At 51.4% G+C, this 22,282-nt stretch overlaps 1 protein-coding gene across 1 annotated transcript in view; it reads left to right on the forward strand.

The window, feature by feature from the left end:
- The first annotated feature begins 5,080 nt into the window (after positions 1–5,080).
- Positions 5,081–22,282, forward strand: part of LOC523503 (epididymis-specific alpha-mannosidase) — a 45,530-nt gene continuing 28,328 nt past the window's right edge. The window contains 6 exon segments of the mRNA XM_002688412.6: positions 5,081–5,393; positions 7,973–8,119; positions 11,000–11,105; positions 16,913–17,085; positions 18,986–19,074; positions 19,648–19,825. Coding sequence (XP_002688458.2) covers positions 5,271–5,393; positions 7,973–8,119; positions 11,000–11,105; positions 16,913–17,085; positions 18,986–19,074; positions 19,648–19,825 — 816 coding nt within the window. The 5' untranslated portion in view covers positions 5,081–5,270.

The raw sequence follows: 22,282 nt of genomic DNA on the forward strand, positions 1-22,282 counted from the left end.
CCTTGCAGCCCCGGGTGGGGGTAGGGATCTGCTATGTGTGAGCAGAGTGCTCTCTGTGGTCAGGCACTGGGCAGCAACATTATAGCCCCAACAGCTTAATATCTAAACAACCCTATGGGCAGACCTACATATCCCCATTGTACAGACCAGTAGCCCAGGGCTCTGAGTCAGATTGCCAGGAGCTGTGTGCCACCCTGCTCCAGGGTTCAGTGTCCTGTTCACACAGCAGGGAGAAGTGGAGTTGGGATGAGCTGCTGAGCTAAGCTGAGCTTTATGCGCTGCACCGTGAGTATCACACATGTCATCCAGGGGAGAAGGGGTCAGCCATGTCCACGACCGTGACATTCATGTGTTCTTTCCACACGAAAGATAAAGGGCTCCTGCTTTGTCCCAGGGGCTGATACAGATGAGAACAGAATGGAGGCTGTTGAAGCCTGTAGTCTAGTGGGTGAAGAGAGTGTTAACTAAAAAAAAAATTAATACACGATTGTGCTCATCAGTAAATGCCATGGAGGAGGCGGTGGAAGGTCCATGGAAGGTGTCTCAGAGTGGGGAGAAGGAAAGAATAGCAACCTGCCCAACAGAAAGTGGAGGAAGATGCTTCCCAGTATAGAGAACAGCACGTGCAAAGGGCCTGAGGCTGCAAAGGGCTTGACCTTGTAAAGAGGTTGTGGCCATGCAACCGCACTGTCGGGTAGAAGTCACCTTCCAGGTGGAGTAGGCACAACAGACAGAAAACAGTGGGAAAGGTTCGTCATGATGGTGGGCAGTGCTTACAGCAGCTTCTGGTTGAAATGGAGCAGAAGAGGGTATGGGAAATGCCCAAAAGGCAGGTAGGGCAAGTCCTGGAGGGTCTGAGATGCACGCTGAGGGCCAGCCACCTGGAGGGCAGACGCTGGGAGTGATGGAGGGTTGAAAGCAAGAGGATGCTGGGTCCACCCTGCTGTGGGGACATTCTTGGCACTGGGGGTAGCCAAGGGGAGTCTGCCCATCAAGGGAACTGTGAGTCCCCAGGCTGGTCACTCGCCCTAGAGAACAGAGAACACTGATGTCTCAAGGATGAAATGGAAATGGTGCCAGTGTGCTCATCTCACGAACTCCCACGCAGCACAAAGAAGAGTCGGGCTGTTCTTTCTCTAGATCATCCAGAGCAGGTCACGCTTCACACGCTCATGTGCAGCTACGGCCCAGGGCAAGACGGGGTCACAGGCCAGCACCCACGTGTAACGCTGGGAACAAGCTGGCCTTGCTGTGGGAGGGTGCTAGCACCCTGTGTTTTTCTCATGGTCCTTGGGTTCAATGTGGATTTTGTGGTGCATTTCATTGGATTCACCAAAACATGTGACATCAACTCTTTTGCTTGACAACAGTTCGCTACCTGCAAGCAGATGGGAGGGAGGTGAGGGGTATATGTGTACTTATGGTTGATTAGTGTTGAAGTTTGACAAAAAACAATAAAATTTTGTAAAGCAATTATCCTTCAATTAAAAAATAAATTATTTTTAAAAAAAACAAACAAACAAAAAAAGAATGTGCAACCTCAAGTAGTCTCTTCTGGGCAGGGCATGGCAGAGCCTGTTCTAGAAAGAGCTACTCCTATGCCATAGTTTGTCCCCAAAGGGAAATGTCACCCCCTTAGTGAAGTACAGAGAGCCTCTGAGGCCGTTGTAAAAGCTGCCCCTACCCCAACCCTCCCCAAGGATCTTGTAGCCTCCAGAGCTGTGAGAAAATACATGTCTGCTTTTTAAGCCCCCTCTGTGTTACCTGTTGTGACAGCCAAGTAGAGTAAATGCCAGCCAGAAAGGACTTAACAGCAGGAGTCAGGCTAATAGGCTGCAGAGATGCTCTGAAGCTGGTCAGTGTTGGTCCACATGCGTGAAGAAGAGATGCCAGCTCTACAGGGCGGACGGAGGGGGAAGGGGTTAAAGACGCAGAGATGTAGGAAGGGGCTGCAGTGAAGGTGGTGGGTGAGCTCAGTGTTCCCCAGGAGGCCCGGGACCCTTGGTCTACCAGGCACTGACATCCTCAACAAGCTCAGAGTGGGGGCTGCCCCTATAGGCTGGGGCTAATGGGAGACAAGCCTCTGCAGAATGGTCTTCCTGGTGGCACTGCCAGTAACATGATGTGGAAAGGAGAGGCCAGGTGCCTGCATGTAGCTGTCAGAAGCAAGGTCAGTGCAATTATTGTGACAAACTTCAAGGTCAAAATGGCAGCAAGACCCATTTCTGACCATGGGGATGGTTACAAGGAAACGGGATACCTAAGGGCAAAACAGATGGACAGATGACATGGGTGACCGTCAGCATGTCCTCTGAGAAGCAATTGAGGATCAATGGTTTAGAAGGCCAAAGGCAGACTTCTACTGAAAGTCCCAACTGCTTTCTAGGTTCCAGAGTAGACGTATGTGCATCCTTGGTCATTTAGTCATGTCCAACTCTGAGACCCCATAGGCTGTAGTACACAAGGCTCCTCTGTTCTTGGGAGTCTCCAGGCAAGAATACTGGAGTGGGTTGCCATTCCCTTCTCCAGGGTATCTTCCTGACCCAGGGATTGAACCTGGGTCTCCTGCATTACAGGCGGATTCTTTACCTGTTGGTGGTCTGAGCCACCAGGGAAGCCCACCAGACCAAAGCCAGTTTTCAAATCCAAAATCCATTGACTGGAGGAGAGACCATGTGTGTCCCTGGGAGGAAGGACTCTGTAAGACCCCGAGAAGGGCATATGGTGATGACTTCCCAGCCTTTCTCTAGGTGCTTATTCACACACAGGACTGGACACCTGGGTGAGGGTAATACTGATTTATATTTAGAGGACTGTGGCTTAACTACAGTAAAGCACTATCATCATGCGAGTCTCCGGGGTGAAGAATTCAGGAGCAGCTTAGCTGGGAATTTCTGGCTCCTGGTCTTTCATGTGGTTGAGGTCAAGACGGTTGGGAGTCCTGGAGCTGGAGCTGTCCTGGAAGATCGGCAGCTGACCCTCCTGGCTGGGGACACAGTTCTGTCTGTGGGCAGGATGCCTCAGCAGATCCCTATGTGGCCACTCCACAGGCTGCTTGAATGTGCCGTGACTTTGCTGCTGGATTTGTCCAGAGTGAGTCTCAAAGAGAGGACATAGTGACACTAGGCAAGGCATACATTTTAGTGAGGATATGTGATGGGGGACACATGACCATGGGGTCTCTGCTCCCACTGTGAGCCCAGTTTCCAGAAGCTGCAGGCCTGAGTGAGGAATGGAGTGGCCAGGTGAAGGTTCAGGCGAGCCGGAGCCTGGAGACGGCACCTGTGACTCTGGGGCGCCGTCCTCTAGGAGGCATGTACACCCCAAATCCGTGGCCAGGGCACAGGGTCCCCAGTGGGTAGAATATGTGAGATGGAAACAGGAGGGTCTCATGTATCATCAGTCCCAGCGACCTACTTGGGAACTGGACTCTCACACGCACGACTCTGGACTCGGCATCCAAAGGTTTGGCATCCAAAGGAGGGATGTATCCACCAGGTGGATACATCCGCCACCACCTACTGGTGGCCCTGGTACCTTTGCACTGCTTGTGCCAAGAGACCAGCAGATGAGGGAGGGGAAGGGCCAGCAGTCTAGTGGAGATCACTGATGGAGACCACAGGAAGAGGTAGGTCAGGCGGGCTGAACACAGGGAGGCAGGGAAGGCTCAGATGGTAACAGATGTGTGCGTCTCTGGCCATCTTTTCCTGATGGGGAAGGTGAACGGACAGGTGAGTGCTGTGACTCAGGAAGGCAGGCTGACCAAGGGTCAGGCCCCTCGGGAACGAGGCTCTGGGTATCCCCCACCAGGTCAGCCATCATTTCCAGCCCAGGTGCTCGCTGGAGGTGAGAGGCATGGATGGGTGGTAGATGGGTAGGTGGGGGTATGAGTATCAGATACAACCCTGAGCGAGCTACAACAAGAACAGCTAATGCACAGGCCTGGAGGAAAGGACAAGAACGGACACGTGTGTGACACGTGCAGTCAGGTGGGGCTGGAGCAGCGGGGCTGGCCTGCCTCTCCCTCTCGAAGGGCTCTCAGGGCTTCTCTACATCTCCTTCCCTCGTGGCCTGGTTTGGGCTTCCTCACTGCATGGCAGCCCCGCCTCCACACGTGAGTCCCCTGGGGACCAAGGCAACGTCTGCCTTGCCACTTCTGAAAGCCTCCAAGTCACACAGGGCATCTTATCCACATTCTGTTGGTTACTAGTGAGTCCCACGCCCACCAGCTACAAAGGGAGAAGAAACTAGACCCTGTTCTCAACAGGAGGAAAGTCAAGGTCAAATCATGTCAGATGTGAGCCAAGGAAGGGAGATGGGACAGAGAGGATGAAGACTTGCTTGGAGACCATATTCTCCAGTTGTATTTGATGAATGGGTGGACAAGGCGGCCAGAAGGGAGAATGAGTCTTAGCTCTGATCATGATAGAAAATGCCAATAAGACGTTTGGATCTCAGGCAGAAGAGCCCACTGCATGGATCCCTGGCCCCCAGGTCAGGGGGAACAGAGACAGTCCTAAGCAGCACTCTGGCCCCTGCAGTTTGTACCTTTGTGATCAGCCGTCCTCCAGGAAGGAGTCCCTGAGGTTGTCACCTCCTGTGCATTCTGTCACCGACCCCCGGCTCCTCTATGGCCATCCCATCTTATGGATGGGATGCTGAGACCCTGAGAGATTAGGCATATTGCCAAGGGCACTATTGGTGATCCAGATCTAATTCTGAAAGTTTTAAGCAGTCTTGTTCCTCTGTTTCTACTATCTTAGGTAAATCAGATACAATTTGGGAAACCCAGCTTTCCTCCTTAAAACAGAGGTAACAATCCCTTTTGCAAGGCCCCCAGTAGGAACAACTATCACGGCGGGATTCTGGTGGTGGCCCTTACTCAGTGTTGAGTTTTGCAGGACAGAGGGCTTGGGGTAGGGAGGGGCTGGGATGCCTCGTGGGAAAGGCTGCCAGTGGTCCAAGGCAGAAGGTTACACATTGGAGTGACAGGAACTATGGCCAGAAAGAGGGAATCTGAAAGGGAGGTGGCATCTGGAATCTGGCTTAAAGTTGGAAAGGGAGGGACAGGAAATTGGAGGTGGGGTGGAGTGCTGAAAGGCAGTCAGCCAGTGCCAGCCGCATCACCTGGGCCCCTGCCTCCCATTCCTCCCCGATCCCTCCCCCAAGGGGCAATCCCTCCCCCAAGGGGCAGAGAGCTGAGGCCGCCCATTGCTAAACCAGAGGTCTTTGAAACTGCCAGACCCAGCCCCAGTCCGCAGGCCTCTAGAATGGGGTCAGTGCTCACGCAGCTGCTGTTACTGTGGCTTCTGGGAACCCAGCCTGAGGCCACGATCAGGGTCTTCGTGGTACCCCACAGTCACCTGGATGTGGGCTGGCTGCATACTGTCCAGGTAGGTGCCTGGTGCCACTCCCCTTGCCACCTCTGAAGCTGTAGCTTCCTTCTCCGTTCAGGATCCTGTGCTGGGTTTGCAGCCTGGGGTCAACCTAGAGTATCTGGAATCAGCCTGGATTCAAGTCCTGACCTGCTACAGACTGGCTGAGTAGCAGACTTTGCGCTGGTCACTTCCTGTCTCTGAACCTCACTTTCCTGATGTGTGCTGCTGCTGTTGCTGCTAAGTTGCTTCAGTTGTGTCCGACTCTGTGCGACCCCATAGACGGCAGCCCACCAGGCTCCCCCGTCCCTGGGATTCTCCAGGCAAGAGCACTGGGGTGGGTTGCCATTTCCTTCTCCAATGCATGAAAGTGAAAAGTGAAAGTGAAGTCTCTCAGTCGTGTTCGACTCTTAGCGACCCCATGGACTGCAGCCTATCAGGCTCCTCCATCCATGGGGTTTTCCAGGCAAGAGTACTGAAGCGGGGGTTGCAAAGGTTAGATGGAGTGTGCACAGCCATGTGTCAGGCCACGGTCACGTTCCTCGTCCAGCGGACCCTCTTTGTGCCCTGATGTCCACTTCTGATGGGAGGTAGGGGGTCTTTACACTGGCTGTTCCCCCTGCCCCAAAGGCTTTCCTCCCAGAGGCCTGCAAGACCCAGTCTCTCTCCTCCTCCTGGTTGTTCCTTAAAAGTACTTTCTTGGTGAGGTCTTCCTGACGTCCCTATCTATTCCCCTATTCCATTTCCCCAGTCCTTCCGTTGAGAACATTGAGAGCATTTTCTAGGCCCAATATATAAGCACTCTCTTGCCTGGGAGGTCACATCAGTAAACCGAATCTTGGGTAGCTTTCTTGTCCCTGTAAATGTTCCAGAAAGTCTGTGGAGCAGTGAAATCCCAGTGGCCAAGTTAATCTCAAGAGTGAATCTTATTTCCCTGTACGTTTTGTCCAACAAGACGGAGTATGTGGCCCCAGCTAGGTTTTTCAGCTTTCCTCTTCCTTGTCCTTCCTTCCCCTTAGAGAATATTCTTTATCTTTTAAAACCTTTCTGCCACACACTCCATTCTGAATTCTGCTCAAGGAGACTGCTTAGGGAAGTATTAAATAAAGTAGGTGTGTTTCGCCTGTATTGTCTCCATTAATCAGTTTTTAAACACTTCCCTTTAGTACATTTTACTTACTGGCTTATTGAATGTCTGTTTTCCCCACAAGAGGCTCAGTTCCGTGGGGAAGAGGCTTCATCCATTGAATATGGCTATGGATGTATCCTCAAGCTGCCTCATGGATGGGATAGACACTCCATGAAAATTTGTTGAAGGAATGAATGAACGAGGGCAGAAAAAAAAAAAGATAAAAAGACTCTGATTTCTTTAGGTTTCTGGGGCAAGTGGTTGGGTATTATTACCTACCTCCTTGGGCTTTCCAGGCAGTGCTAGTGGTAAAGAACCCGCCTGCCAATTCAGGAGACATAAGAGACGTAGGTTCCATCCCTGGGTCAGGAAGATGACCTGGAGGAGGGCCTGGCAACCCACTCCAGTATTCTTGCCTAGAGAATCCCATGCACAGAGGAGTCTGGTGGGCTACAGTCCATGGAGTCACAAAGAGTCAGACACGACTGGAGTGACTTCCCATGCATGCATACACCAACCTCCTAGAGCTGTTTTTTGGAAGGAGAAAGTAAATACATGAATAAATGAACAAAATCGCTCTGTGACAGTGGATATAAGAGAGTAGCTCATTTTAAAGAGACAGGGGCAGCAAGAGCCTTGAGGCTGTGTTGAATCTGGTCCTGAGCCCATTGGGCAGCCTCTGTTGGGGGGGGCACCCATAGGTGTGTGGAGTGCTGACTTGTGGGGAAGCATGATTGCCACTCCCAGTTTACAGAAGGGGAAACAGGCCTAGGGAGGATCGGGACTGCTCAAGGTCACCAGAAATAGCCGCATGCCTGCTGACTCCCTACCCGGTACTCTCTGCATTCCTTTACCAGCATCTCCAGGCTGCACAGTGAGCCAGGCTGACCTAGATGGGAAGCAGGCGCGGCTCCATACTGGGGCCTCCCTGCCTGGGGGGAGGCAGGTAGATCCACAGGGACAACCCGGGGGTCTGCTCCTCTCAGCTCCATCTCTCAGCACCCACACTCCTCATTCCAGCCCAAGGAAGCCCTTCTGAGTCCCTGGACCTCTCCCCTGGGGCCCCTGGGTTTGACTGGTCTATCCCACCATGGCAGCCCCAGGGCCACCCTAGCATGTCCTTCTGGGAGGCTGTCCCTGACCCTGGGCCTGGCCAGCATGTCCCTCTGTCACAGTGCCATGATCTGTTTCCACATGTGTCTCCCCAGGAGAGCACCTTCCTTCCCATCAAGGAGTGCCTGCCCATGTCCTTCCCCCAGCGTACTGTGTATTGTGCCTCTGGCACAGAGTGGGCACAGAGGCTCCCTTGCTGGAACAGCAGTGAGAGCAGAGGGCAGGGCCCTGGGCAGATGGTGTGAGTGCCAGGGGCCCTCTGACACTGTGGGTCCCTGGATTTTACTCCTTGGCCTCCGGGATTCCCGATGGAGCTGGTGTGATGGTGTCCCCATTCCCCTTCCCCCTGGTCTAGGGCAGCACGCAGGCTTATGTCACCACAGTCTACACCTCGGTGGTGGAGGACCTGACCCGTAATAAGCAGCACAGGTTCATCATCGTGGACCAGGAGTTCTTCCGGCTGTGGTGGGATGGCGTTGCGTCAGCCAAGCAGAAAGTCCAGGTAACGCTGCCCTCCAGGATGGTCCTCACCAGGGAACTGAGAGAGGAGTGGCCTGGGGGTCCCAGTGATGACCCTCCAGGAAGCTCCTGGGACAGTGCTCTCTGTGGCCAGGGCTGTGCTGTGTAAACCAGGAGGCCCTAAACTCTCTGGGGCTGCTCTCAGAGTTTAGATGAGAGTTGTGGTCAGCCCCATGCCCCGGAGATAGGTTTGTGTTTAATCCCGCCTTTCTGGCTACTCATTGCAGCTGTGGCAACCCCGCTGGCACTCAGCTGGCATGAACGGGGTCACCTCTGATGCTGGGCACTCCAGGGGGGCCTGTGTCCACACTTTATTCCTTTATTTACATATCTGTGTGGCCCCCATGGGGATGGGAGCTGATCACCCAGCCAGGGGGTGCCACAGTCCCTGTGGTTTCAAGGCTGGAGGCAGATTGGCTTCACTCATCACAGGGAGTGAGAAGCCCCGCTCCATGGAGGGCAGCCTGGGACCAGGTCCTGCTCCCCCACCTCCCTGGGTGATCACAGGTGGCCAGTGGCCTCTGTCAGCCGCATCTACAGTGGGAGTGACCTCCCTCCCCAGAGAGGCTGTACTCAGAGTACCTGCATGATGGAAGCACCTGGGATGCCTCTTTGGTGCTTGCTTGGTGCCCCCAGGCTTCACCTTTCTGCAGAACAGTCACTGATGGTGAGACCCAGAGGCCCAGAGTCTTGCTCAAGGTAGCAAAGCTCAGATGGTGAAAGAGGGTGTCCACCAGTTTGCCCCGCCACCCTGAGAGGGATGGGAACCTGCAGCCTGTGGAGCTGAGAGGCCAGTACACAGGCTCTCCCATATGCCAGGTGCTTGCCAGGATTTTGTACACATTATTGCATTGACTCCTTCCAACAGCCAGTATGGTTGGAATACTAACCATGCTGTACAGAGCTGGTCCAGGTTCAGAGAAGGCAGGCAACAGGCTCATGGTCACACAGCTTATACCAGCCAGGTGGGATTCTGGGTCAGGTATCCTGACTCGAAGCATAACTCTTTAGGGTCTCCAGTGGGCAGTCCTCACTCCTTTTCATGGATACCCCCAAATCAATTGTCTGTCTCTTACCCCTGGTTAAACACGTGGTCTGGCTATGACCTGGGCAGGCAACTCCACGGTGTAGCCCTGGAAGCCAGTGTTTTTCCCTGCTTTGTTTTGGCTGAATCCTCACTGGGTGGGCAGTGACTGGTGGGCAATAGGTGCTGTCAACTAAAAAAGACAGTCACGACCTGAAAGTAGAGAGTTACTTTATTAAGTGGGAATGTTTAGAACTCTGAGCCCAGGAAACAGCATCTCAGTAGCTCTGAGAAAACTGCTCTAAGAGGAAGGGGAGAAGTCAGGTTACATACAACTTTGCAGTAAAGAAAGCAGGCAGTCTGAACATCAAAGGTCAGGTATCAAGTTAAGGAATTAAGCGTTCTTTGTAGGGGAAGATGCAAGCCTCTGGGTCATTGAATCCATTCCTTTCACATGCTCCTCAGCTATCTGGGGCCAAGCCAGTTTCCCTGCTCACCTTGCTTTTTGCGTTCCCCCAGCTCCTCAGCAGTCACCTTGGAGGGGGGACAGCGGCTTTGGATCGCAGTTTTGGGAGCTCTCATTCATATTTGAAGGCCAGAAATCGCTGATGGCTGTGGCATTTCTTATTGATTAATGTGGAAGGAGACATTTGCATTTCACAGTGCTCATTTAAAACAGTAACAGCAGGTGTTGTTCAAAATTCCTCGAGTGAATGCACTACTAATACTGCACCTTCAGCAATCAAAGTACAGTCTATAAACAGCGTGGTGGCCTCACTGCCACAGTCTTTGGCCTTATTTATATTTCCATTCCTCCCTTAATTTAGGTATTTTAAAACATTTGTCTCCAATCGTGACAAATGCAATTGGAAGGACTTTATACAAAATATCCCAGATGGTACAGTGGTAAAGAATCCACTTGCAGGAGAAGCAAGACCCATGGGTTCGATCCTTGGGTCAGGAAGATCCCCTGGATTGGAAATGGCAACGCACTCCAATATTCTTGCCTGGAAAATTGCATGAAAAGAGGAGCCTGGCTGGCTACAGACCTTGGGATCGCAAAGAGCAAGATATGACTGAGCACACACACACACACACACATACAAAATAGCTAGCTGATAATCTTCAAAATTATTAATCCCATGAAAGAAAAAGCAAGGTTCAGGAAGCATTGTGAACTGAAGGATAATAAAGAGAAATGACATTAAAAGCAATTCATGATCCTAGATTGACTCTTACACCAAAGAAAGGACATCAATGGAACAAATGGCAAAATTTGAGTAAAGTCTATGAATTTGATAGCAGCATTATTAATGGTAAACTTCCTGATATGGATAATTATATGAAAAGTGAAAGTGTTAGTCATTCAGTCGAGTCCAACTCTTTGTGACCCCATGGACTGTAGCCCGCCAGGTTCCTCTGTCCATGGAATTCTCCAGGCAAGAATACTGGAGAGGGTTGCCATTCCCTTCTCCAGGGGGTCTTCCCAACCCAGGGATCATACCTGCATCTCTTGAGTCTCCTGCATTGGCAGGGGGATTCTTTTACCACTGGGAAGCCCAAGTTTCCAGAAGACTGACATGATTTCAAAAGCAAAATATTAAACACATGTGCTTATATATATACATTTGATGAAGCAGCAGCCATGGGCCAGATGCTGGTCTAGGTACTGGACACAGTGCTGACCAGGACCGACAGGGTCCTGCTTTTGCAGAATACATGAAGGTAAGGAGTTTGAAGGAAGGACCCTGATATGCTACAGGCATGTCCCCAACAAACACAACCAGGCACAGCTCGGGGGCTGTAACGTGGCTTTTTCTCTCTGCCCACAATGCCAAGGTCCGCCAGCTTGTGGACCAAGGACGCCTGGAGTTTGTCCTCGGAGGCCAGGTCATGCACGATGAGGCCGTGACCCACGTCGATGACCAGATCCTCCAGCTCACGGGTTTGATTACCCCTCCCCAGGCCTGGGGTCCCTTGGGTCTCCTGCTAGGCTGGGGCTGGGTGTTGGGCTTCATCTTCCCCTCTAAACAGGAGACTGTGACCAGCAAGCACTGTGACTGCTGGTGCCGCGTCCGTGCTCATGCCCTTGAGTGCAGGTGCTAAGAGTGTGAGTTTACACCAGACGGGCTGACTGGCTGTATCCCGACTCTGCGAGTTACCACCTGTGATCCAGAGCAAGTGATGTAACCTCTTGAAGCCTCAGTTTCCTTCTCCATGAATGAGTCTGATAAGGAAGTAAAACCTCCCTTAAAGGGTTGGTATCAAAATTAAATTGGGATAATTCAAATAGAGCACATTGAGTACAATGTGTGGGTCCCTAGTAAATGCTAGGTAAAGATTAGATCCCATCTCTGTCATCACTCCACCCACACCTACTCCACCAATACCACCTCCAAAATCAATGCCTCCAACTCCAACAGCAACACCATTACCACCACCATCAGCATCACCTCCAACACCACCACTTCAGCCGTCACCAGCACAACTCTAAATACCACGACCTTGTCCATCCCGAAGCTCCTCCATCCCACACCTCCAACACTACCTCCTCAGCCATCACCTCCACCACCATCACTAGAAATAACACCACCTCCTCCATAATCTCAACCATTATACCCTCACCATCACACCACCACCCCTGTTACTACAGCCTAAACAGTATCAACCACTCCACTGTCACCATCAGCACCACCAACACCATTTCACCACCCCTTCCACCCCCATCGTCATCACCACCTTCAACACCACAACCACCATCTCCACAACCACCGCGGTCGCAACCCCCACCATGAACACCAAGACCTCCAGCACCACCACCGCTATCAACACCCCTACTACCATGAATAACAGCAACAATAACAGCAGTCACCTCCACTGACACTGTCCACCACGCACAGTTGCACTGGGACGCAGTCCTCTCCCACTTCCCAATGCCGTTCACGAGCAACACTTCACCCAGCCCTACAGGCAGGCATCAGGATTTTCAGTCTCGTTTTGCAAAAGAGACACTGATGACAAAAAGAGCAAAATTCAGTGGACCAGCTAAGGTTTCCTCCAGGGCATGGCTGAAGCTCTAGCTCCGCCATCACTCCACGAAAGAGGAACCCCAGTTACCCCCTGTGACAAACATCGAAATAGCATTGGAGATTGTCTAAAGACCTGCTTAGCATTATCTTCCCTTTTCCCGCTTTAATCTGGGGTCCCCCCCTCATCTGAGCTTCTACTGTCCTGCTTCTAGACCTCATTCAACCTCAAGATTTGCCACTTCCATCCCGAAGGTGGTCCTGCCAACAGAACCCTTCCTTCTCAGACCCTCACATCCCTTTCTTTTTTTTTAAATTTATTTTTAGTTGAAGGATAATTGCTTTACCATATTGTGTTGGTTTCTGCCGCACATCAGCATGAATCAGCCACAGGCATGCATACGTCCCCTCCCTCTGAACCTCTCTCTCATACAGCAGATTCCCACTGGCTGTCTATTCTGCATATGGTAGTGTGTGTTTGCATGCTACTGTCTTTATGTTTGACCATGATGCCAGCCACAGAGTCCTCCTGCGTGCCAGGAGCTGCCTCTGTGCCCCCGTGCATGCTCACACCCTAGGAGGAGGGCTGTCACTCCCCCCGCCCTGCCTGTGAAGGTGCCGAAGCCGAGATACTGAGCCTCCCCCACCAGGCAGGTCTGCAGGGCCAGTGCTGAACCTGGTTCTCTGACTCCAAAGTCCGTGACTGTCTCATTTCTCCTGTTAAAGGTCTTTCGGTTTGAAGCCGTAGCAAGGTAAATGCGAATGGGGTGGCGACCCTTTAGCTGTCCTCATACAGACTCGCCAGTCTCCTTAGTGCAGCCTCAGGTCTCATCCCCTGGCCTCCTTCCCATCTGTCTCCTTCCTGCTGCCCTGCCCTGCTCCAATGACATGTCTCCTGTGCTTTCAGTCACGAGGTTTCCTATTCTTTCCGCTTGAACAGCTCACCTTGGACTCAGCTGAGGGGTCTCATGGTCCAGGTGCCTCCACTGGGCCCCAGTACCTTATCACCTCCCCCTCTTGCTCCTGGAACTATAGGTGGTCTCTGGCAGTGCCCACCATCTGATTCTCTTCCGGGTCCCCAGGACTCAGCACAGGGTCTGGTCTGACAATGGTGGGAGCACAGAGGGAGGGAGTGGGTGCTGACCCACCCTCCTTGGGGGTGACCACATGGGGACAGCCCTCACCTGTGGTCTCAGCCCACCACGCCCACCATGCTGAACTCCCCAGAGCTGATCCTGCAGGCCTGCACTCCAGCATGGCATCCAGCATCTTAGCAAGTGTGGGTTCTCATCACTGGTGTGGGAAGGAACGTGGAACCCTGTGTGGCTCCTCCCCAGGGGACTCTGTGAGGCTCTATAATATTCTGAAGACCAGCCAAGCTCCTAGGACTCCTAGAGGATGGACACCGATTTCCTCCCACAATAACCTCCTGGTTCTAAGAACAAGATGTACACCCACTGACTTCAGTCTCCAGGGCAGTTCAGGAGACGGAGAGTCTTTTTTTTTTTTTTATTGGAGGCTAATTACTTTACAATATTGTAGTGGTTTTTGCCATACATTCACATGAATCAGCCATGGGTGTACATGTGTTCCCCATCCTGAACCCGCCTCCCACCTCCCTCCTCATCCCATCCCTCAGGGTCATCCCAGTGCACTGGCCCTGAGCGCCCTGTCTCATGCATCAAACCTGGACTGGCGATCTATTTCACACAGGATAATATGCATGTTTCAATGCTATTCTCTCAAATTATCCCACCCTTGCCATCTCCCACAAAGTTCAAAAATCTGTTCCTTACATCTGTCTCTTCTGCTGTCTCGCATATAGAGTCATTGTTATCATCTTTCTGAATTCTGTATATATGCATTAATATACTGTACTGGTGTTTTTCTTTCTGACTTACTTCACTCTGTATAATAGGCTCCAGTTTCATCCACTTCAATAGAACTGATTCAAATGCATTCTTTTTAACAGCTGAGTAATATTCCATTGTGTATATGTACCACAGCTTTCTTATCCATTCATCTGCTGATGGACATCTAGGTTGCTTCCATGTCCTGGCTATTGTAAACAGTGCTGTGATGAACATTGGGGTACACATGTCTCTTTCAATTCTGGTTTCCTTGGTGTGCATGCCCAGCAGTGGGATTTCTGGGTCGTATGCAGTTCTATTTCCAGTTTTTTAAGGAATCTCCACACTGTTCTCCACAGTGGCTGTACTAGTTTGCATTCCCACCAACAGTGTAAGAGGGTTCCCTTTTCTGCACCCCCTCTCCAGCATTTATTGTTAGTAGACTTTTTGATAGCAGCCATTCTGACCAGTGTGAGATGGCACCTCATCATGGTTTTGAGGGAGTCTTAATCTAATATGCTTAGCACTCTCCTGAGAAGGAGGGAAGCAGGTTTCTCCAGCTGAGGTAGCGGACACCTTTCCTATGTCCCCTTGTCCTTTCTGTCACCTCAGTCCCTGAACTCTGGCTCTGCCTGCCACATACTGTCCAGGTAGGTCTTGACCTGGTCATTGTGCTGATTAGGACGCATGTTCAGCTGCATAAGGGTGACTGAGTGGCTGTGGCTCAAGCAAGATGGAAGGTTACTTCTCTGCGGGGGAAAAGTTTATGATTGCAGGCTCTTTCGGGCCACTAGGGGGCGCTGCGTCACAGAGAAATCCAGGCATCCAAGATATTTGCGTCTTTTGCTCTGAATCCCCTAGCGTGTCTCTGCTCTCCTTGCCTGGCTGCAGGTGGCTCACCTCACTGAAGTGCCATCCTCTCAGGGAAGGGGGAAAGGGGATGGCGGCGGGCTGCAACCTTGTGAAGGTGACCCAGAATTTACCCTCATCACTTCTGCTCATATCCATTGTTCAGAACCTAGTCACATGGTCTATCTTCCATGGGAAGCTGAGAAATGCAGTCTCCAGCTAGAATTCTATTGTCCTTCCCTAAGCAGGATTATGTGGTTCTGTTACTAAACGGCAGAGAGAAAAATAAATCTTGGGTGATTATTAGCTGTTTCATTCAATATTCACTTGTTCATCAGAATCTCAGGAATGTTTTTTTCCTGGAGTCTAGAAAACCTGTATTAACAATGACTTGAGTGTTTAAGATATTTACTATTTACTATCAAAGAAGCGGTCAGGAGGAGGTTGAGAACTGATTCTGCAGCCCATTGTTGTTTCTTATATTTTCACATCCTCTCCCACATAATCTGGAGAAGGAAACGGCAACTCACTCCAGTGTTCTGGCCTGGAGAATTCCATGGACTGTCTATGGGGTCGCAAAGAGTCGGACACGACTGAGTGACTCTCACTTCACTTCCCACATAATCAGAGAATGCTGCTGCTTCTCCAGTCATCATAAAGCCATATTTGCACATTCAAGGAATAAAAGGGGTACAAGGGAGGCTTACCTCCTCTTTTTTTTTTATTAAAAAGGTAGAAATTCTTGTCCTGAAACCCAAGCAGGTGAAACCCATACATCTTTTTTGATATGACCAGTCTGTGCCCACTTCTCCATTCCACAGTCTGTGAAAACAAAAATCTGACACAACAAAATGATCTTGCCATGACTGATCAGACCAGTGAAACGCCATCCCTTGGCTTTGGGTCGGTGTCCAGTAAGCAAAGAGAGAATCCTGTGAGTGATGAATTCTGGGCCATGGAGTCTGCAGCCCTCAGGCCTGCCCTCCTCAGGCTGCCCCTCTGGGGAGAGGGTATGCCCTCCACAGCTTACTGCCCCCCAGTGTGATGATGCTGACCCACCCTCCCTCAACCTGGACCCTCCACCCCGCAGTCTTCCCCTTCCCCTCCAGCAGCTCCTTCTTGGTCTCCTCTGTTTCCTGCTCCCCTCTGCTGCTCCCAGTGGTCCTGAGGGCTCAGAGCCCCACCCCAAGTCCAACAGCCTAACTGACCCTCATCACCACCTCTGTGCACTAGACTGCAAATCTTCCTCAGGTCCTCCCTAGCCTCCCAGCAGTCACCTTCTTCCTGGATGAGCCTTGTATATGGATCTGATTACAGCTCTGTCCCATGACCCTGGAATCATCTTCAGGGCCACAGGCAATGTCCCAGCCTGGGCAACTCATCAATGAAGGGCAGTTTTACTTAACACCAGTGACTTGAGGGCTTCCCTGGTGGCTCAGATGGTAAAGAATCTTCCTGCAATGCAGGAGACCTGGATTCAATCCAGGATTCAATTCCTGGGTTGAGAAGATCCCCTGGAGAAGGGAATGGTTACCCACTCCAGTACTTTTGTCTGGAATATGCCATGGACAGAGGAGCCTGGCAGGCTACAGTCCATGGGATTGCAAAGAATTGGACTCGGCTGAGCGACTAACACACACACACACAGACACACAGACACAGACACACACACAGTGATTTGAGCTCTCTGAGTCTTCCTTTCCTCGCCATAAAATGCAGGCTGTAACTCCCAGGTGATAAATAATGTTTGGGGGAATCCTTGGTGAATGCTAATTAATGGTTTATCAAGTCTGGGAGACTTCTGCAGTCACCCTGATCTTTGGTTCACTTGTGGTGGCTCATAAATCATGAATAAAGAAGAGAATATTTAGATGATTCTGGGATCTGACCTCTGTGTTAGTATCTATAGCAGCAAGACCCTCCTTGCCAAATAGAAGGCACTCTAGCCCTGAGAAGTCAAGGGCTCTGAGGGAGTTAGGGGGCAAGGGGCCACCACACTTTTATCCCCAAGGCTGATCTCTTTGCAGAAGGACACAGGTTTCTCTATGAAACGTTTGGGATCCGGCCGCAGTTCTCCTGGCAGGTGGACTCATTTGGCGCATCTGCCACGACTCCCACCCTGTTTGCCCTGGCGGGCTTCAATGGCCACATCATCTCCCGGATAGACTATGACCTGAAGGAGACCATGCAGCAGGACCAGGTGAGCCATGAGCTGCATGCACTGCTACCAACCCGCCTCTGCTTCTTCCCCCTCTATTCCTTCCTGCATCTCATTGCTACTGCTAAGTCACTTCAGTCGTGTCCGACTCTGTGCGACCCCATAGACGGCAGCACACCAGGCTCCCCCATCCCTGGGATTCTCCAGGCAAGAACACTGGAGTGGGTTGCCATTTCCTTCTCCAATGCAATAAAGTGAAAAGTGAAAGTGAAGTCGCTCAGTCGTGTCTGACTCTTAGCGACCCCATGGACTGCGGCCCACCAGGCTCCTCCGTCCATGGGATTTTCCAGGCGAGAGTACTGCCCCTGCTATTCTCCTGAGCATTTGGGATGCTGGCGGCTACACAGGCCATGGGATGTCCCAGGCCCATCTTTGCCCTGCTGTGCCCTCCGGCATGAATGGTTCTCTCCTCCTGCAGATCTAGCTCCTGGCTGAGCTGCAGGACCAGCTCGGATGCCTGCGGCCCTGAGTCCCCTTCCCCCTGCAGCTGGGCTGGTGCTGCCTTCTTCTTTGAGTCTCCAAAGGGACTGGCACAGACCTGCACTCAGTAAACCATGCTCAATGCAGAGAGGAGGCGGTTGGGGGTTCAGTGTATCTGGGACATAATAACTCTTCTGATGGGTGGGCAGTGAGCATGAGTGAATGTAACACTCAACAACCACCCAGACACTGCCTTTGCCATCTACAAAGTGCCAGGCCTGGTGGGAGCCTCCGCCCTCTGGGTTTCCTTTAATCCTCACAGCAGCCTATGATGTAGTTTCTCATTTACTGAGGCTGAATTAAGAAGGTACTAGAAACTGGGGGCTCCCAACAACAGAAAATGTTGTTCACAGGTCTGGAGGCCAGAACTCCAAGACCAACCCTGGACAGGGCCATGCGTCTTCTGATGACGTCAAGGAAGGGTCAGCTCCAGGCTTCTCTCTGCTTCTGGGGGCCTCAGGTGTCCTTGGCCTGGAGGCAGATGACTTCTCCCTGTGTTATCTTCCACTGTGTCTGTCTGGATCCAATTTCTCCTTTTATCCCTACTTGTAATGGATAACTGTCCGCCCTCATGATAATTTTTTCTCAATAACTTCTGTAAAGGCCTTATCTCCAATTAGGTCATATGAGCTAACGGGATTAGGAATTCAGCATGTGTTTTTTGGGGGGACACTATTCAACCCAAAACAGGTAGTGTAAAATTATCCTAGATGGAGAAATTAAGGCCAAAAATGTAAGGATTCCATGCAGATCACTCCGATAATAAAGTTTTGCAGAGCAGTGGTAACGTGGAGTTATCAAAGAGGCTCTGGGCTCCCAGCGGGCTAGAGAAGTAAGGTTTTTAGTGACCCCACCAAGCGCCACGCCTTACACTGCACATACTTCCTATAGCAGCTCGATTCAGGTAAGTGTGTGAGCTGGCTGTGATTCCCAGAGATTCATGTGCAGAAACCAAATCACAGAGGCGTCAGGAACTGTATGGCTCCGAGGTAATTCTCCTGGAAGCAGGATTTTATCCCTGCTTCATAGCCCTGAGCACTTTCTAAGCATCAGAACGTGAAAATGGACCATGCCCTTAATGAGAGGTGATGAGCTCCCCATGTGGGAGGGATTCAAGCAGATTTAGAAAGAGTATGGCTGGCAGGTTCTGACAGCATGTCCTGCCCTGAGGAGGGGTGGGATGAACGTGCAGGCAGGCGCCTTCTGAAGGGCAAATTCCTCCACCCTCTGTGGCTTTAGGAGGTCAGGAGGAATCTTGAGGAGGAGGCAGCAGAGGGAGACGTTGGCCGTGAGCCACTGAGAGGAGGGGGTGCAGGCAGCCATGAGACTCAGGCGGGCTCTGGGGAGGGGAGCCGGGCATCCTGTTGCCCCTGGGCCCTCACTGTTCCCTCTGGGTTTGCAGGAGATGCAGTTCGTGTGGAGAGGATCCAGGTCCCTGCTGGCGCAGCAGGAAATCTTCACGCACGTCCTGGATGAGAACGGCTATTGCTCGTGAGCTCTTGCCTTGGGCCAGACCCTGTTCCCAACCCTCTCCCTGAAGCACGTCAGCCCCCACCCTCACGGCCAGCCCTGAGGGGACTCACCTAGCACCCATCTTACAGAAAGAACAACTGAGGTCTAGACACCCACCCAAGGTCCCGCGGTAGCAGCCGTGAGGGCAGCAACATTGGGCTCAGGAGGCGGCTCCAAGGATCCAAGTCATGGGAACAGCCCTCCTGTGGGCTGTCTGGTTGGAAGACCTGGATTCAGTCCCCTTCTGTCCCTTTGAGCCTGTGAGGCTGCAGGCAGTGGGTGAACCCCTCTTTGAAGAGGGGAGATTGTCAGCGGGATGAAGGGCAGCTGGGAGAAGAGACCTGGTGGGAGGAGAGGGACTCACTACCATGCTCTGGGCGCCCTGCAGGGTGACATGCCCAAGATCCCACAGGGCTGAGATGTGGCGACTCTTGTCCACAAGGCTCTCATCTGCCCCCACTTGCCTGTCTGTCCAACTGATGGGAGACAGAGGCCTCGAGCAGGCCTGCCCTCCCAGCAGGGTGTCTCCTCTAACATTCCTCTGCTTCTCAGTAAAGGGTTTTACTGGAATGAAAAAGCTGTCTTCCCAGATCCACCCTGGGATGGAATGTACCCCAACCAGACTGTACCTGTCACCCTGAGCAATATCCAACGCTATGCCAACACCCTGTCCTACAATGTGAGGAAACGAGCCCCCTGGTTTTTGACACCACACATCCTCTGGCCCTGGGTAAGTCGGGGCCCCAGGCCCTGGTTCCCCAACTCTTCCCAAGGACTGCTGTGATAGGTCCACCCTGGACTCTGGTCCACCTCTAAGCAGATCAGTCTCCATCCAGGCAGTGGGCCAGGCAGCTGTCCCAGCCCTGGCTCAGGCCTCCTTCCCTGCAGCCCCCGACCCTCGAGTCCTCACCCACTCTGCTAGCTCTTTCCCCTGTGCTGGATCACCCCAGACTCTCCCATCTGAAATGTAGCCCCTCACCCAGGTGGGCCTCCTACTTCTACCCAGCCGTCTCCTCCTTTTCCCTTTGCAGGGCTGGGGGCCTGAATCCTGGCTGCTTACTCAGCTGCTGTGAGACTTAGGACCCTTAAGCTTCAGTTTTCTCATCTGTAAAATAGGGATGATGACAAGACCTGCTTCGTAGGTTCAATTTGAGGTCAAGGGCCAAAAGTATGCCCAGGAGACAGTGCCCAACCCTACTTCCTCATTGTTGTCACAGCTAAACTTTATGGAGCACCTACTGAGAGAGGTGCTCAGTTGGTAAAGAATCTGCCTGCAATGCAGGAAACCGTGGTTCGATTCCTGGGTTGGGAAGATCCACTGGAGAAGGGATAGGCTACCCACTCCAGTATTCTTGGGCTTCGCTTGTGACTCAGATGGTAAAGAATCCACTTGCAATGTGGGAGACCTGGGTTGGATCCCTGGGTTGGGAAGATCCCCTGGAGAGGGGAGCAGACACCCACTCCAGTATTCTGGCCTGGAGAATTCCATGGACAGTATACTCCATGGGGTCGCAAAGAGTTGGACACGACTGAGTGACTTTCAGTTTCACTTTCACTTACTGTGCCCCAAGCACTGTTCTATGGGATACACTTGTCTTACACATTTAATCTGCCGCACTGGGCCTAGGGGGCAGGCAGCATGGTATCCCATTTGCCGATGAGGGAACTGAGAGTCAGAGAGGTTAAGAAATCTCTCTAAGGCCACAGAGCTACTTAGCAGGGCAGTTGGGAAGGTGAAATTTGTGTTCAGACTCAATCAGATAAGTCCCACAGCCTGCTTTTTAGCATTTGACTACCATTTTAAATGCTATTTACTTTCTTTGCTATTTTTATTTAGTACATTTTTATATACGTGCATATATTAGTAAAAAATTTTTAACAAACAAAATTCTATACATTATATCAATAGGCCAATTGGTATGACAAAGTCAAAATATATAAATACATATGACTTTAGCTGCAGCTTGAAGCATAACTGAAAATATCTGCAGGAAGTAAAGAAACAGAATAATGAAATATTTACTTTCTCAACAATTCAAAATAGAATTTGAGGTTTACAAAAGGAAAATAAAAACATCTGCCTAAAATAAAGGGCTTCCCTGGGGGTGCTAATGGTTAAGAACCTGCCTGCCAATGCAGGAAATGTAAGAGACATGGGTTTGATCCCTAGGTTGGGAAGATCCCCTGGAGGAAGGCTCAGCAAACCCACTCCAGTATTCTTCCCTGGAGAATCCCATGGACAGAGGAGCCTGGTGGGCTACAGTCCATAGGGTCGCAGAGTTGGACATGAATTGACTTTGCACGCATGCACACCTAAAATAACTTGGGTCCAGATTGCAAGATTTTATATCATTGTGTGCTCTCCTATACCCAATCGATTATGAAGACTGTCAAATTGGGGTCCTATCAGATCAGATCAGTCGCTCAGTCGTGTCCGACTCTTTGTGATCCCATGAATCGCAGCACGCCAGGCCTCCCTGTCCATCACCAACTCCCGGAGTTCACCCAGACTCACGTCCATCGAGTCAGTGATGCCATCCAGCCATCTCATCCTCTGTCGTCCCCTTCTCCTCCTGCCCCCAATCCCTCCCAGCATCAGAGTCTTTTCCAATGAGTCAACTCTTCGCATGAGGTGGCCAAAGTACTGGAGTTTCAGCTTTAGCATCATTCCTTCCAAAGAAATCCCAGGGCTGATCTCCTTTAGAATGGACTGGTTGGATCTCCTTGCAGTCCAAGGGACTCTCAAGAGTCTTCTCCAACACCACAATTCAAAAGCATCAATTCTTCGGCTCTCAGCCTTCTTCACAGTCCAACTCTCACATCCATACATGACCACAGGAAAAACCATAGCCTTGACTAGACGAACCTTTGTTGGCAAAGTAATGTCTCTGCTTTTGAATATGCTATCTAGGTTGGTAGGTTTTATAAATCTAGGCTTGCCTCAGCAACATGTTACTCCAATACTTCCTTGTAGAGATGGCTCTGAGCACCCCTGGAACAACCTTGCATGTCCAGTCATGAGCGTCTCTGCCCTCTGACCAAAGCCTTTGACTGGATCCAGGCAGGATCTCTGGGGCTGCTTGGCCCTGTCTCAGGGGTCTGTCTACCTGTGACAGGGAAGTTAAATTGTTTATCATGTTGTCCACCCTCATCAGTTTTTGTGGTGAGCTCATAACAAAATTCAGAA

Source organism: Bos taurus, chromosome 6, assembly GCF_002263795.3.
Source record: "Bos taurus isolate L1 Dominette 01449 registration number 42190680 breed Hereford chromosome 6, ARS-UCD2.0, whole genome shotgun sequence".
Lineage (NCBI taxonomy): Eukaryota > Metazoa > Chordata > Mammalia > Artiodactyla > Bovidae > Bos > Bos taurus.